The sequence below is a fragment of the Seriola lalandi genome, unplaced genomic scaffold (genome assembly GCF_002814215.2).
Source record: "Seriola lalandi dorsalis isolate HSWRI2012SDOR001 ecotype SW California unplaced genomic scaffold, Sedor1 jcf7180002054352, whole genome shotgun sequence".
In the NCBI taxonomy this organism is placed as follows: Eukaryota; Metazoa; Chordata; class Actinopteri; order Carangiformes; family Carangidae; genus Seriola; species Seriola lalandi.
In genome coordinates this window covers 198,168-211,850 of record NW_019524905.1, presented here as the reverse complement: position 1 = coordinate 211,850, position 13,683 = coordinate 198,168, and the positions used below count along the sequence as shown (strand labels likewise).

The following is a 13,683-nucleotide window of genomic DNA, read 5'->3' as shown; positions in this document are numbered from 1 at the left end:
AGAAAAAGAGGGTGATTTGTACAAGTGTGTGATGGTTAATGTGAGCCTGTTCATGCATGCCACAAACCCACACGCCTCTCTCCATGTGCCACCACACATGTTTTATATGTGGCAGCGAATTTGTCATCCGGAGCGTGAAGTGATGGTTGCCATCTGATAATAAACAGAAGGACTTGTTGAGCATGACTGAGCGCCCTTGCACTTCATTTCATTCTGTGACGAAGGCTAGTACTAAATTACCGCAGTCTGCTCACAGTCTTTCTCAGCACCAGCAAGTACCTGCAGGAGTCTGTATGGTATCAGCAGTCTCACATCCCCCGACACCTTTATTGAACTGTACCACTATCAGCATCAACAGAAAACAACTGTTTCTGCTCAGGTTTCAAGCACACCGACACAATAGTAATGGGGTTTGCAATGGACAAAATGAAATCATGTTTTCATAAGAGATTATTAACATGACTCATTTTTTTATTTATTTGTCGCAAAAATAACTGCACCAATTTGCACCAAACTAGTGGGGGGATGAGGCATGGGCCAGGGGAGAACCCATTAAATGTTCTGTTTTTATCAAGAAATAGGCTAATGATGTCTTGATGTAAAAAAATCAGAAATATTTATGGTATTGGGACCTATGAGTTCGCACAGCCTGGTGCAGATCTACATAATCTGGTGGAAGAAGATACTGAATCCTTAATAGTATAGTAATATGCTTACATCACTATTTCATTCAACATGCAACTAATAAAATTACTAAAAATGATAACAGTTACCACACAGCAATCAGACAATTCATATGGCTGTAGAGCTGTAAGAATTTTATAATGCTGACATCATCATTTCACAAAACAGCTGATGGAATCAGAACAAAAGATGTGTAGGATTGTTCGGCCTTTGTGGAGGTTTGCACCGTACTGTGCTCTTCTTTTGTTTTGTAATTGACATGAAAAGGCAAAGTGAACACAGCTGCTACCATCATCCCCATCACTTAATTAGATTTTCTCACCTCATTTTGTCTTTGTTTGAATGTTAGCAGTTCAGGGTAAGAAAGCTGTAATTAATACAGATTTGCTGATTATTGGGTATGTAGTGTCACTATACTGGGCTATAATACTTGACTAATATTTGAGCATCCATATCTGATGTCCTGTTTCAGGTGGAGTCGTAATGTGCTCATGGACTAATGTGGCTGTAATGGAGCATGAAAGAAACTATAAACCTTTGGTGAAAATCCAGTCTGTGGAACTGGCATATCTTTTCAGTTGCACTGCACTGGCAGAGGTACGCTCTCTACCAACTGCCAAGTAGTTACTTCTTTAATAACTACAAATTTAATATTGCCATGATATCGCAACAAAAAAACGAGCCACTAAGATGTGTCACAGAGGAACTGTTGTTGGATTTATCCGTGTTTGTTTGCTCACTCCCACTCTCCTGGCACCAGTTCTTTCACCAGTTTAGGAGGACTGAGACATAGTTTAAGATGTAATGGATTCTTGTCACGTTTTCAGCTGTCACAAACTGGGCTGCTTCTCTGTTTATATTTCAATTTCCCCCCTTAACTTTCTAAGCTAAGGAGCTCTGCTGTTGTTGTGGTTTTTGGTCTCACAAACAGAGCTTGATATTAACATTACTGCTCAAAGCAGCAGGTTTGTCAAAATGTCCACAATAAGGCAGTTATTGCTTCTTTACAGTTGGTTATAGGTGGTTGGCACATCATTTTGTATGCTTGTTTACTTTGTGCTGCACTTCATAATGTCTACTGTGTAATTGAAAAAGAACAACAGAACAGAGAAAGAAAGTTTGATTTCTTAAAGGATACCTTATCATTTCTCCTGTAGACCAGTATACCACCTATATCTGTCAATAACCTTAACTTTATGACTCCAGCCTCTAACGATTAAAACATGACATGCCTCCATGCACCAAACCACCCCTGCAATTATGTAAATTTTGCCCCATCATTGAACTCTACCAAAGCTGGATTTTCACTACTATTCATACTCATTCAAAAAGCTAAAGAAGACTACAGAAGGATGGTACCATGCCAAAAATCAATACTCAATAATAGTTTATTCCATTTTCCAACAGAACAAATGAGCGCATTTAAAATGTAACCATCTATTTCCACACATTTTACATTATCATTTAATTCTTTTTGTTCTTTCATTGTTGCCTCATCATACTGCATATCTCTCCCCAAGTACATAGGCAATAGACACCCCTTCTATCATCTGAACAGGGTCCATGCAGCCTGCTACACACAGCACTGTGAGCTCACAGATACTCCACCTGCTTCTCCCTGCTGTGTGGTTCTTGGCTGCAGCCCTGGCGTAGTGCTTCCAGGCCTCTTGTTGAGAGCAGCTTTGGAATTTCTCCCTGCAAGGAGGCAGGGAGGAGGTGGTGGCAGGGGAAGGAAGTGTTGATTTCCTCCAGTGGATTGTGATCCATCAACTCCCCTTGCCTAGCTGAGAGGCTGCTGGCTGGCTGGTCCCTAGTATCTAGCCAGTCCCTTGTCTGCCATCCTAGACCATAACACACACTCATAAGCTAACACTGAAGAACAAAACTGCCTTCAGGTGGATCTGTGGCACACTCATGCACTGGAGCACATGCAAACACAAACACATTAATTCTTATCTGGGTAAATTAATTAAACATGCACACAAATTGCAGACTGCACACTTTTTCACATTAGCACGTACACAGGCACATTAGAGAAGTTTCTCTCTTTCTTCTGCACAGGAGGGTGGTGGAAGAGGGGTACAGAGAGACAAGGGCAGAAGAAAAATGGCAAAAAGGCCTTAATGTGGTTAATACAACCTTCTCCCTTTTAGTGTTCCATAATCAGATAATATCCTAGCCTTAAGGAGTTCACTCCAGGAGATACCATCGGCCTGCTGAGTAATCTTATCTACCTTCCCACAGACTTCATGATTGCTAGTTTTACTGGGTGGGTATCTGTTGCCGAGAGGGTTTTTTTTTTTTTTTTCGGGGTGCTTTTCCTACTCAGAGAATCTACTAATTTATGTATTCATTCCTTTTTGTCTCGACTACAAAGGCAGTACATGTCCCAGTTCTTTATATATTTCCCTCAGCTGTTGGATCTTGAGCCTATTTGCCAGGCAAGACCGTGTAACTAGTGTGAACGGATCCAGCCCATACCCTTCAACATGCCTCTGAAATTTTTTTTCTGTCTTTTGTCAGTGTCCAGTCAGTATGCAAGGCTTTTAGTGCATTCCTTTTAATTAGCTTTTTGACCACACTATTTGAACACACTGTATTCTGTATTCAGTCAATTCTGGGCAAGTGAGAGGTTATGATTGAATGCTTTGATGACCCCTCCGAAATAAAATGTTTACAGTTTGACTTTGTATCAGACTTTTTTTGCTGCCGTACTGCTGCGCTTCCAAACTGTATACATTTTCTCTGACATGGACAAAAGTACATGGCAGACCCAAAAGGTAGCAACAATCTTGTTGGACATTTGACTGTTAAAATGTGTCCTTTGACAGCTCACACCCTCAAAACAATGCAGTAATGGGACAGAGACATTTCTCTGACAATGTCATTTGAAGCCTTAAAATGTTAGCACTATTAGTGGCTTTAGGTTATTTAGGTTAGTTAGGGTTTGCTGGTGTGGGTTCTATTCAATATACAGTCGATGGTCTGGACCTGATTTTTGGGCCCTGGAGTTCACAAATTTTTATCCATTTTAAATCGGAAACAGACTGCTTGTAAACTCTTCTTCCCTTAGCTCTTCCAAGTGCTATTACTGTTGGTGCCGCTGTTGCAAAGACTTGGTCGCTTTCTGTTTCCCTCAGAGCTACTACTGACAACGAAGGACACAAAACGATCAACACCATTTTGGAAATAAGAGAGACAAAGTGAAATTTAGAGATGCACCTGTTGCAACACAGCTACACAAACATATTGTAACTTTTCTTTAATGGACAATTCAAGTGTATGTTAATAAGAAAAGATTTAACATTAGTAATTAATTAACTGTCTCTCCCTCACTCTGAACAAGAAAAAAACAAAAATCATGTGACTGCTTTCTCGTTACAAACACCCAGTTGTATTAATAAATAATGAAATGGCAGGTTTTCTTACTTACTGATCTAGTCGAAACAATGCCATCTGAAAATTGGTTTTCAACCCTCTCAAGTGCCAAAGCTCTTTCTATCTAATGAATACCCGTCCAAGGTTTGCTCTTGTTTTACTTTGTTTTTTTTTTACCTCTCCCTCATCGCCTTCTTTGCCTCCTCCGACAGCGGGGCTCTTTTCTCTTGGTGGATAGAGTTTCCACAGTTACTTCAGTTGTTCCACAGGGGAAAACTACCAATAGCTGCCAGGGGAAACAAAAGCGCTTTCCTCTTCCTGTTTTGGTTGCGCAAAGGCAGACGCACTTTTATCCGAGCCTTCATTTTCCTGGGAGATTTCGTTCTTGGTGGCAGACAGAATTGCACAGTGAAAGCGATGCTTACAGAGAAGCAATCCAAAAGCTGATGGTGTCATTATCCTATAGTCATTACAAAAAACTTGGCTATTGCCACTTTAAAGTGTTTAGAAAATGTAAATGATATTCATTGTGTTGACAAGCTCCAATGAGGTCCAAGTTAAAAAACAATAACATACAGACAAATGACAAATTTACTGTTATTAGCTTTATTTAGACACTTTCACTTTTATATGAAGGTAGATTATTAGAGGTAATTGTTGTCCTGATTGCTATTGACTTAACTTTATTTGTGTAATGAGCAGTAATAGACTATTGACCAAAAGCATATTGTCAATAGTCAAGATAGACTTCATAGATTTAATTTTCTTTGCTTCATTATCAACTCCTATCAAGTTGTGTGTGTGTGTGTGTGTGTGTGCGCGCGCGTGCGCGTGTGTGTGCGCGCGTGTGTGTAGAGGAAAACAATAGTGAGCTGAATTTTGAATTTTTTCGTCAGCCATGTCAAAGGGAAATTTCTCTTGCCTCGTAGAGCTTTTCTGATTACTTATACTAGACTGATAACATGTCAAGATTAAGTGTGTGAAACAAAGTGTTTCTGAAACATAATATGCGCTGAAGAAAATTAGGTCATACAACTACAAGCATAGAAGCAAGAGGAGTGGGAATGTTACAGGGATGGTTGTTGGTTTGAACCCTGAGATCAGTTAGGAAAGTATGGAGGGTAAAAAAAGCAGTTTGGCTGTTCTAAACCTGCTCAGTGTGCAACAGCATAATTGAATGTATGAAAGTTGTGTGTACTGCAGCACATAACTTTTACACATTCAGTGGATCTGCTGCAAGGCTGAGAGATATTGTAAATGTGTCCTGCAGGAGTATCCGATTAAAATTGAACAATAACTTTTCTAATAAAAATGAAATGTTCTTTTTTTTTTTAATTTCAAGGAAAGTCAGCGCTGTAATAAGTACATAAGAGAGAAAACGTGCATCTTAGAATTAATTTTAGAAAAAATAGGTGTAGCTTGAGTTTCCTTTTTTTCTCTTTTGTTAACGCCATTTCACATCTTATCATCAACCATTATTATAATAAACAATAATTTTAAAGCAGTGACACCTCCTTTTCTTTCTTTCCCTCTTATATTTCACTTCTGCACTTTCCCCACTTATTTGTCTGACTATTTCTCTCATCTTGTCGCTCCCCTGTATGTGTGTCTCACTCACTGACTGAGAATGATTGGCTGAGTAGCATCACATGACTAGTGCCATAAAGGCTAGAAAAGCTGCGCCTGATAAGGTAGAAACACTCCATCAAAATGTAATAATTCTCAATAATTTATAGGTTATAGGTCCGGGTCGGGATAGGAAGGCACCTGGGTCCAGACCTGGACCGCAGTCAGCCTATTAATAACTTTGGCCCTTCTGTGATCTTAATACAAATACACGTCAGCCATTTCCTTTCAGCTGCTAGCAGGCAGCTTCAGTTGCTTCCCACCTGCAAAGAATGCCAATTGTGTTGGTATGAATGCTCAACTAAGCCGCTGCCAGGAATTCAGCACAGGTCTCTGTGGTGGTGGGCGAGTAGTTTGCCCTTTGGCAAAATTTGTAAGTTTGTAATGTCACAAGTCGTTTTGTTGCAATTGTGCTGTATTAATAATTCAGTCCTGTGAGAATAGAATATGAAGACACTGCCTATTGGTGATGCAGAAAATGAAAATAGTTCCCATGCAACTGCATGCTTGGGTGCCTAATGAAATTGTTAGCAGAAACATGCATTCCATGTGTAAAATTTGTATATAAAACAGCAGTGAGCCTATGACTCAATATGGAACTGACAGAAGTAGTTTATGACTATGGTGATTATACATTCAAGTTAAGATTTGTCATGGAAAATAACGAGGAAGTAAAAAAATTAAATTAGTCGTCCACTTACAATTATCCACTTAGAGCACCTAAATTACTCTTTGCATCAGTGCAACTGTTGATGATGTTTTAACTGATCAATTGACAGTTGTTGGAAAATCCTCATTTATGTTTACTTCTCCTGTGGACCTGTGGCTCACAGTCTCGTGATTGGCCTGTGGCATCATTTACTCATTTGGAAGATACCCATTGGCATGGTTTGTATCAGCTCTGTCTATAAACAAGGCCACTTAATCAGTCAGCTTGCTGGGCACAGACACTGTTGTCCCTCAGGCTGAAGTCAACACTAACCCTCTTTAAATCACTACTAAGGCTCTCTGTTGACTAGCTTGTTTACTTTGTTTGGCACTGGCGACATGACACAGTATTAACAGTCTGCTGTCTCAACTCCCTGTCCCTGTGTCCATCCTACTTTCTGTCTCTCAGGTCTGCCCGCCATGCATAGTGATATTGGCAATAACCCAGTGCAGACAGTATGAAAATATCTGCAGAGAGTTTATTGTCAGGCTTTTGAAAACAATGCAACTCACGAGATTGTAATTTTCTATATGGTTTCTAAATCAAAACAAAAGCCCTGGTTTCTTAAATTGTGATGTGTTTGTACAGCTCAATACAATTTGTGAAACAGTTGCTACTCCTTGCTTTGGACAGTCTTTGATGAGTGCTAGCGTGGTTGACAAACAGTAGCTACCACTTTCTCCAGACTGTGCATGATTAGTTTTCATCAAAGCCATATAACCTTTATTTGCAAGTAAACATTAAATCAATGACACTGTCAATATACAATATATGAGAAATGTCACACCATAATAACCTATGACATAATCACCCAACATTATTGTACTTTTTGTTCGAAGAAACTTAAAATTACCTATAGCTACACACCTTTAAATAGGATGACCAGTAGCTTTGGAGTATCTGGAAAAAAAGCCAGTGTACTGCAGGTATTAAAATACACAATATACTGTAAAAGCTCTATGAGCTCTATAGATATCTCTTATATACAGTTATATACTCTATAATCACTTTGTACAAAAAGTGCAAATCTATTTGTATGGCACAGCAGGATGATGTCTTTAAGAATGGAACAGTTTAATCAATTCATAACAATAAAATCTGTAAATACAGAAGAGTAAAACAGTGAAATCGACAGACAATTTTCTGTTGGGCCCACAGATTAATTGTTAAGAGATAAAACAGTTCGTTTATTCTAAGGATAACTTGCATTTAAAGATTAAATCCATGGTCCAACAGTTCTTTTGATCTGTTGTTTTCTCTTCAGTACATTTCAAGGGAAGTCATTAATGAATTCTGTACTGAATGCTCAAAAACTGCTTGAGGCATCATAAACGACGGAATTTATATTGCTGCTGTGAAACAAATTTAGGTAGTTGGGGGGTAGGGAAATTGTTATATATCGAAGTCATATTTAACTGCATCAGAGATTTTTGTCAAGTGCAAATAATTTATATTTCTAACAGAAATATCTGAGTCATCTTTTTTGTGCAGCATCGTTAAAAACAGAAAAATCAAAGACAGTATCTTGCTTGTACAATGCAATACTATGAGATTTCTAGCATTACGTATATTTGGATGACCCAAATCAATATGACACCTGAAAGCTTCATTTCTCATCAAATTATTTCTTCTGAGTTTTTACTCATATGTATGTCTCAATCACTTTGTTGTCCCTGTGATATCAAAAATGTTTAAAAGTGTGACTTATGATACAAATTTCCTATATCTGTGCCAGTGTTTTGTTTAAAGGGATACTTAAACTTCATCTTTGAATACTCCCGCACAATATCATTAAGGTTGGCATTAGCAAAACAATTTTCTACATAATGCTGAGACAAAAAGGCAATTTTATAACTACTTATATTGTAGAGTTTTTATCTTAATTGATGAGCCATTTCATTGATGGTCAAAATTAGTTTCAAACAGTTGTGCCTTTGAAGAGCAGTTGTATTTTTACAATTTCATGTCGATTATCTTAAAACCAGTGGACACATTTGTTCTCTGCTATAAAATAACAGCCGTGTTGGATATAATTAATATTGCAATGAAAAAAAGTTTTTCATCATGTCCTCAGAGCTTTTCTAACAAAAATCACAAACATCAAATTTTTTTTTCCCCATACATGTGGTTGCCTTTACATGCTATCAGGTATAAACTGGGCACTGTCGTGAAATGCAGACATGGAAAAAAACACCTTACTTTGTCTGTCACACCTTTAACAGCCTGCTAAGTGATCTGTCTTTTGTTTGTTTGTGGTGTTGAGTTTCATTACGCATTATATTATCATTAACTGATTTGACAAAAAGACTGTCTTTTCTGAATTTCTTGTAATTATGTCTCTGCAGTACAACTACTGCAGCCAACTCGTACTGCATCATTATTGAATTTTTGAGATGTAGATTACTTTTACATTTTTTCTGCTACACTACTGTAATTAAGAATAGCAATATTGTAATTGGTTGTTTTGCTTTTTTGTACCTGGGTGTGATGTAATATTTTGGTTGATAAAACAAATTCTTGGTAGGAAAGTAGGTTATTTTTGGCCAGTGCCCTTGAAGTTTGAGCAACAAATTTACTTTTAAGCTGTGATTTTGATAGAAGTTGATTTAGCATTATTAATAATAGATACTTTGAACTTTGGAGTGCTGATATTTTATTTATATGTATGGGTTTGTAGGCTGGGATGGTGGACAAGTTCCCTCATTATACACTTGCTCTTGAGTCATGCACAGCTACCACTTCCTTTTTTCAGTAAGCACCCTGCTGCACGTTGGTGTTCGGGGCCCTACACTCTCCAGCTCTGTAGTGCTATTGTCACTGCTGACATCAAGGTCTTTTTGTCAGTGCTCAGCATGGCCACAGCAGCATCAGATCTTCCAGCTGTTCAGCTGCTGACAATAAAAGAAAGCAGAAGTAAATCAAACCGGTTGTTCTGATACAGCCTTGGAATTAAAAGACCCAGCAGAAAAATATACTAAACTGAACATGACTAACTACTGCACAACAAACAAATTCAAGTCTGAATGCAATTTTCATGGCGACAGTGCCAGTTGATTTTATAATGATACATGAAATATTAGAAAAAGAAACCTTTGGGACAAATCAATAGCCATAGGACTTCTCTGGGAGAGAGGCGTGAAGGTATGAAAGGGAAATGTTTGTATGATTGTGTCTCCAGTAGTTACCAAAGCTTTCCCACCCTCAAAACTGTGTGCACCATAAGTAAATGGTTGGCCTTGAAAATAACCGGGCGCAAAGTGATTTGTGATACTGACAATTATTTGCTTTTTAATGAATCAGTAAAGAGGCATGTCTTTCGACTATTTCAGTTATTGCATATTGTTGCATATGATTGCATATTTTGGCTTGAACAAAACTTGCTATACAAATCCTGACAAAGAGATATTGTGTCCAAAGGACTAAACTGGATCCACTACACCTTTATCTTGACAGTACTCCTATAATTGCCTCTCCTCCCTTCAGCACTTGAAAGGAATAAACATGGTTAGGTTTTATATATTGTCTTATATGGTCCCCTTTATTTCCAAATCACTGGGGCTGAAAATAAATGATTTTAAAGCAGAAACCAACAACAAACACGAACAAGAAGGCTCTTCGTCAGCATGCAGAACGTACTTGTACACCATCTCACTACAGTGGAAGCTGTCACTAGGTTGCGCCAATGAGTGGGTTGTAAATTAAAATGCGAGGCAGCTAAATTGTTAGGACCCCAAAAAGCTTGTGCTGGCCGTAGGTAAATGCATTATGCTATAATTGGGTTTGGCAGAGAATACAATTTGAATGGTTTGTTTTCCTCTTTCTCACAGGCCCTTAGCTGCAATTTTATTATCTGAGGGAATTCTGCTCTCACCAACTGTTGGCCTGATTTGGTATGCTATGTCAACAAGAGCCTCGGTTGATTGAATCTGTAACCGCACATAGAGCGACAAAAGTTGTTTACCAGCTTGATTCAGTGATACAGGATAAACTATCACTCTGTATTGAAATGTTTCCTCTGTTTCTGCTTTTTGGGTCTTCCCCCTCGGAGGGACAGTAATCAAGTACCATTTTATAAGCAGTGTTGATTATACTGAGTCTGAACTTCACAGATAAATGAAAAAAGGCAGTAGACCAACTACAATACAAGTGCAGGGGTGGTGTAAAGGGAAAAAAAAAATTCCAGATTAGTGGTGGTTGAAAGCCTCAGAATATTGCAATTGTTTTTTTGTCAACATCTCTCCCACTAAAAACAGCTGTGAAGAAAAGATATCGTTTTCATAACGTTTTAAGCGATTATTGGATGGACACACTTACAGTGGGTCCTCACAGGTGGTCATTAAAGGCAAGAATTGAGGAAACTGCGGCGTCTTTAATATGTCATTCATAGCAGCAACATCCATATGTTATTATTAGTTTTTTAATGCAGAATTGGTTTAAGTGTAAGCTGTCGAGTGATCATTTCTGTCTATACAGCTTAAAACTCCACCAATGATCATGTTCCACTATGCAGATTGAGGCAGACAGTCAGTTGAACTAAGCCTCGTGATGCAGTAAATGAGGGCATCAAGCTCAGTTAGGCAGCACTATTCGCAGGTGAAGCTGAGGCAGAAATCTGCTAATGGAATTACAGTCTTTCCTTTGCATGGGTGTGTCGTTATAATTTGTATCCTTCCAAAAATTGCTCCCAAACAGGCATTTCTTCATCTCATTTGGACTGGGAAACAAGAGTTGATAGTTTTCTGCCTTCAGGCCAAAAGCCCTTCCAGGCTGAGCTTTAAAACCTTTATATCAATATGCTGCTGGCTGCATAGAGAATGTGTGCATTCTGCATTGCCTGATAAACATGTTGCAAGTATTTGGACCGTCTTTGTCAAATTGTGTGGACCCTCTATGTAAGGAGCATGCAGATGTGGAAGAGAAAGCAAATGAGGCTTAACAGGAGTACTCCAATTTGAAGGCCTCGAAATTCACCAGTTTTTCAGCAACCTCAGGGGATAAGGGAACGCACTAGATATCAGGGAAGGATAAAAGGAAGGAGTAACAAGTTTAGAAAAAGGTCTGAGTACAGACTCAGACCCATGTCTGTTATGAAGTCCACAGTTTTATTTCATATTGAATGCCTAGTTCAGTTCCCTTAATTTTTATCGTTGCAGCTATTTTTATTTCACGCATGTTTAATTGGTTACATTACACAGTATATATATATATATATATATATAGTGCATAAATATTGACCCTGATATGGTATTATTCAAAACTGAATAAGAGACCCAGATTCATTGATATTCTCGTCATGCCCGACATCAAGAGTAACATACCAACAAAGTACCAAAATACAAATTGCAGACAACTAATGGAAAAAGGCTGTTTGAGTGCAACAGCTGACACACAAGGAGACATGCATGTCTCAGTTGGAAAAAATAAACTTTAATACAATCTGACCCTCTGGAAGCTGTTATGACCATTATCCAGAGGCAAGAACACAGCCTGGGAATGGAAACAAAGTAACAAATGAAAGAAAAGAAATATATAAACGCTGTATTTATTCATATTTCCTTATTTTTTTCTACAACTGTAACTGCAGCAGCAAGTGCGTCTCATGACCCCTATACTGAAAAACAAAATAAACAGCATCCTGAGAATGATAGAAAATCAATTATTCTGCAATATTTGTGCTTTGCATTTTTTTTAAGCTTCCCCTCATCAACACTTCTTTTCTTAACTGAGCACATTAAAAATGGATTTTCCTCCTTTCAAGTTGAGATTCTTTGTGCCCCCCACCACACACACACACACACACACACACAGGCACACAACTTTCAGCTTCTGATGAACTTCCTGCTTGAATGAGCGCAATAGGTTTGAAAGTGAAATGGGACTTCATATCAAAGCTAGAAAAAGACTGTGCTTTGATTTTTTCACCCGCTACCCCCCTTTTTTTCGCGCAAGGGATGTCATTGACTTCTCTTTTTCAAAGCAGCTTTATTTCATGCTTTTTCATCAAGTGCTACTCTCAGACACTGCTTCAAAACTATTTGAAACCATGGCCCATCACTCATCTGGTCTCTGTACATACTGTAACAGCATATCATGTTCATGAGATTGTAATTTGTGATAATTGTCAAGCTTTCCTCACTATTACTGATCTGCATATTAGCAAGATTAATAAATGCCTAACCCAGTCTCCTCTGTTTCACAGTACATCTTGTTTACGGCGCTGTTTTGTGTTCTACAGTTCTTTGTTTTTCTCTCTTCTTCAGGTCAGTTCCTCTGGGTGAACAATTCAGCCTTTGGGGGGCCCTGGGTGCTCAGTCCTTGGCTGTGGGGGGGGAAAGGTCCCTGTAGCCTGGACATGGCCATGTTCCTCCACCCCAGGCAAAGTGGGCAGTACACCATATGGCTCATAGAGCGCGACAAACCGCCACTAGCCCTCTTCTCTACCGACACCCTCCCAAGCATCACAGGGTAAGCGCTTGTTTTATACATATACAGTAGATTAGGAGTGTTCATTTCTGAGCTTGGTTATACTAAATATAAACGTAAACCCTTGGTGCATCATTACCTTCCACCTGCAACTGAGTTGTAATCGTATATTCATGCCAGCCACAGGCCTAATCTTGAATACCCTGTTCCCAAACCTGTGTAAATGTTTTCTATTAGAGGTCGAGATAGAAGATATTCAGCAAAATCAAATGATGACACCCTCATTGAATTCCTTTTAATATGGAGATTGTCTAAGACGAAGAGAGAACTGGCTGGGTAAGAAGGGGGGATAGGTCGTTTAAAACACATGCAATTTGCTTTCACAGCAGCTGGGCATCAATCGACAATTATTGCATTCATGTAACCTTCTTGCAAGCTTTAATTAACGCCAGGTACGTGCTTTTCATTGGAGCCTTTACCGGGATCTGTCTCACTGAGAGTAACAGGGTGACAGAGGCCAGCACAGTACTCAGTCCAGAAGCTTCTCCTCTAAACACTTAGTATGTGTGGTTGTATTCGTGGGCGGCTGTACCTCACTTAAGGTTTTAGCATGCTGTTACAGACACATTTCATGTTGCTTGTGTGTGTAATCTCTTTCAATCTCTCTCAGGGTATTGGAATCATATGTATGTCATGCTTTATGCGTCTCCCCTGTCCCTCTAGCTTTTTGAATGGGGGAGTGAATGTGCGTTAATTTGCGTGTGTGCTTATGCAAACGCTCACACTGGTGTGTCTTCTTAAGGGAGCATAATTAGGATGCACTCATTACATGTGTGACGGATTAGACTGTGTGTTTGTGTGCT

The 13,683-nt window shown here is 38.9% G+C and overlaps 1 protein-coding gene across 2 annotated transcripts in view; it reads left to right on the top strand.

Annotated features, from left to right (window-relative positions):
* The window catches only part of alk (ALK receptor tyrosine kinase), a 328,414-nt gene that overhangs the window by 189,730 nt on the left and 125,001 nt on the right, over window positions 1–13,683 (top strand). For both annotated transcript variants that reach the window (XM_087174426.1, XM_023407962.2), the window contains exon 4: window positions 12,658–12,862. In XM_087174426.1, the coding sequence (XP_087030552.1) occupies window positions 12,658–12,862 (205 nt within the window). The remainder of the gene's footprint in view (window positions 1–12,657; window positions 12,863–13,683) is intronic.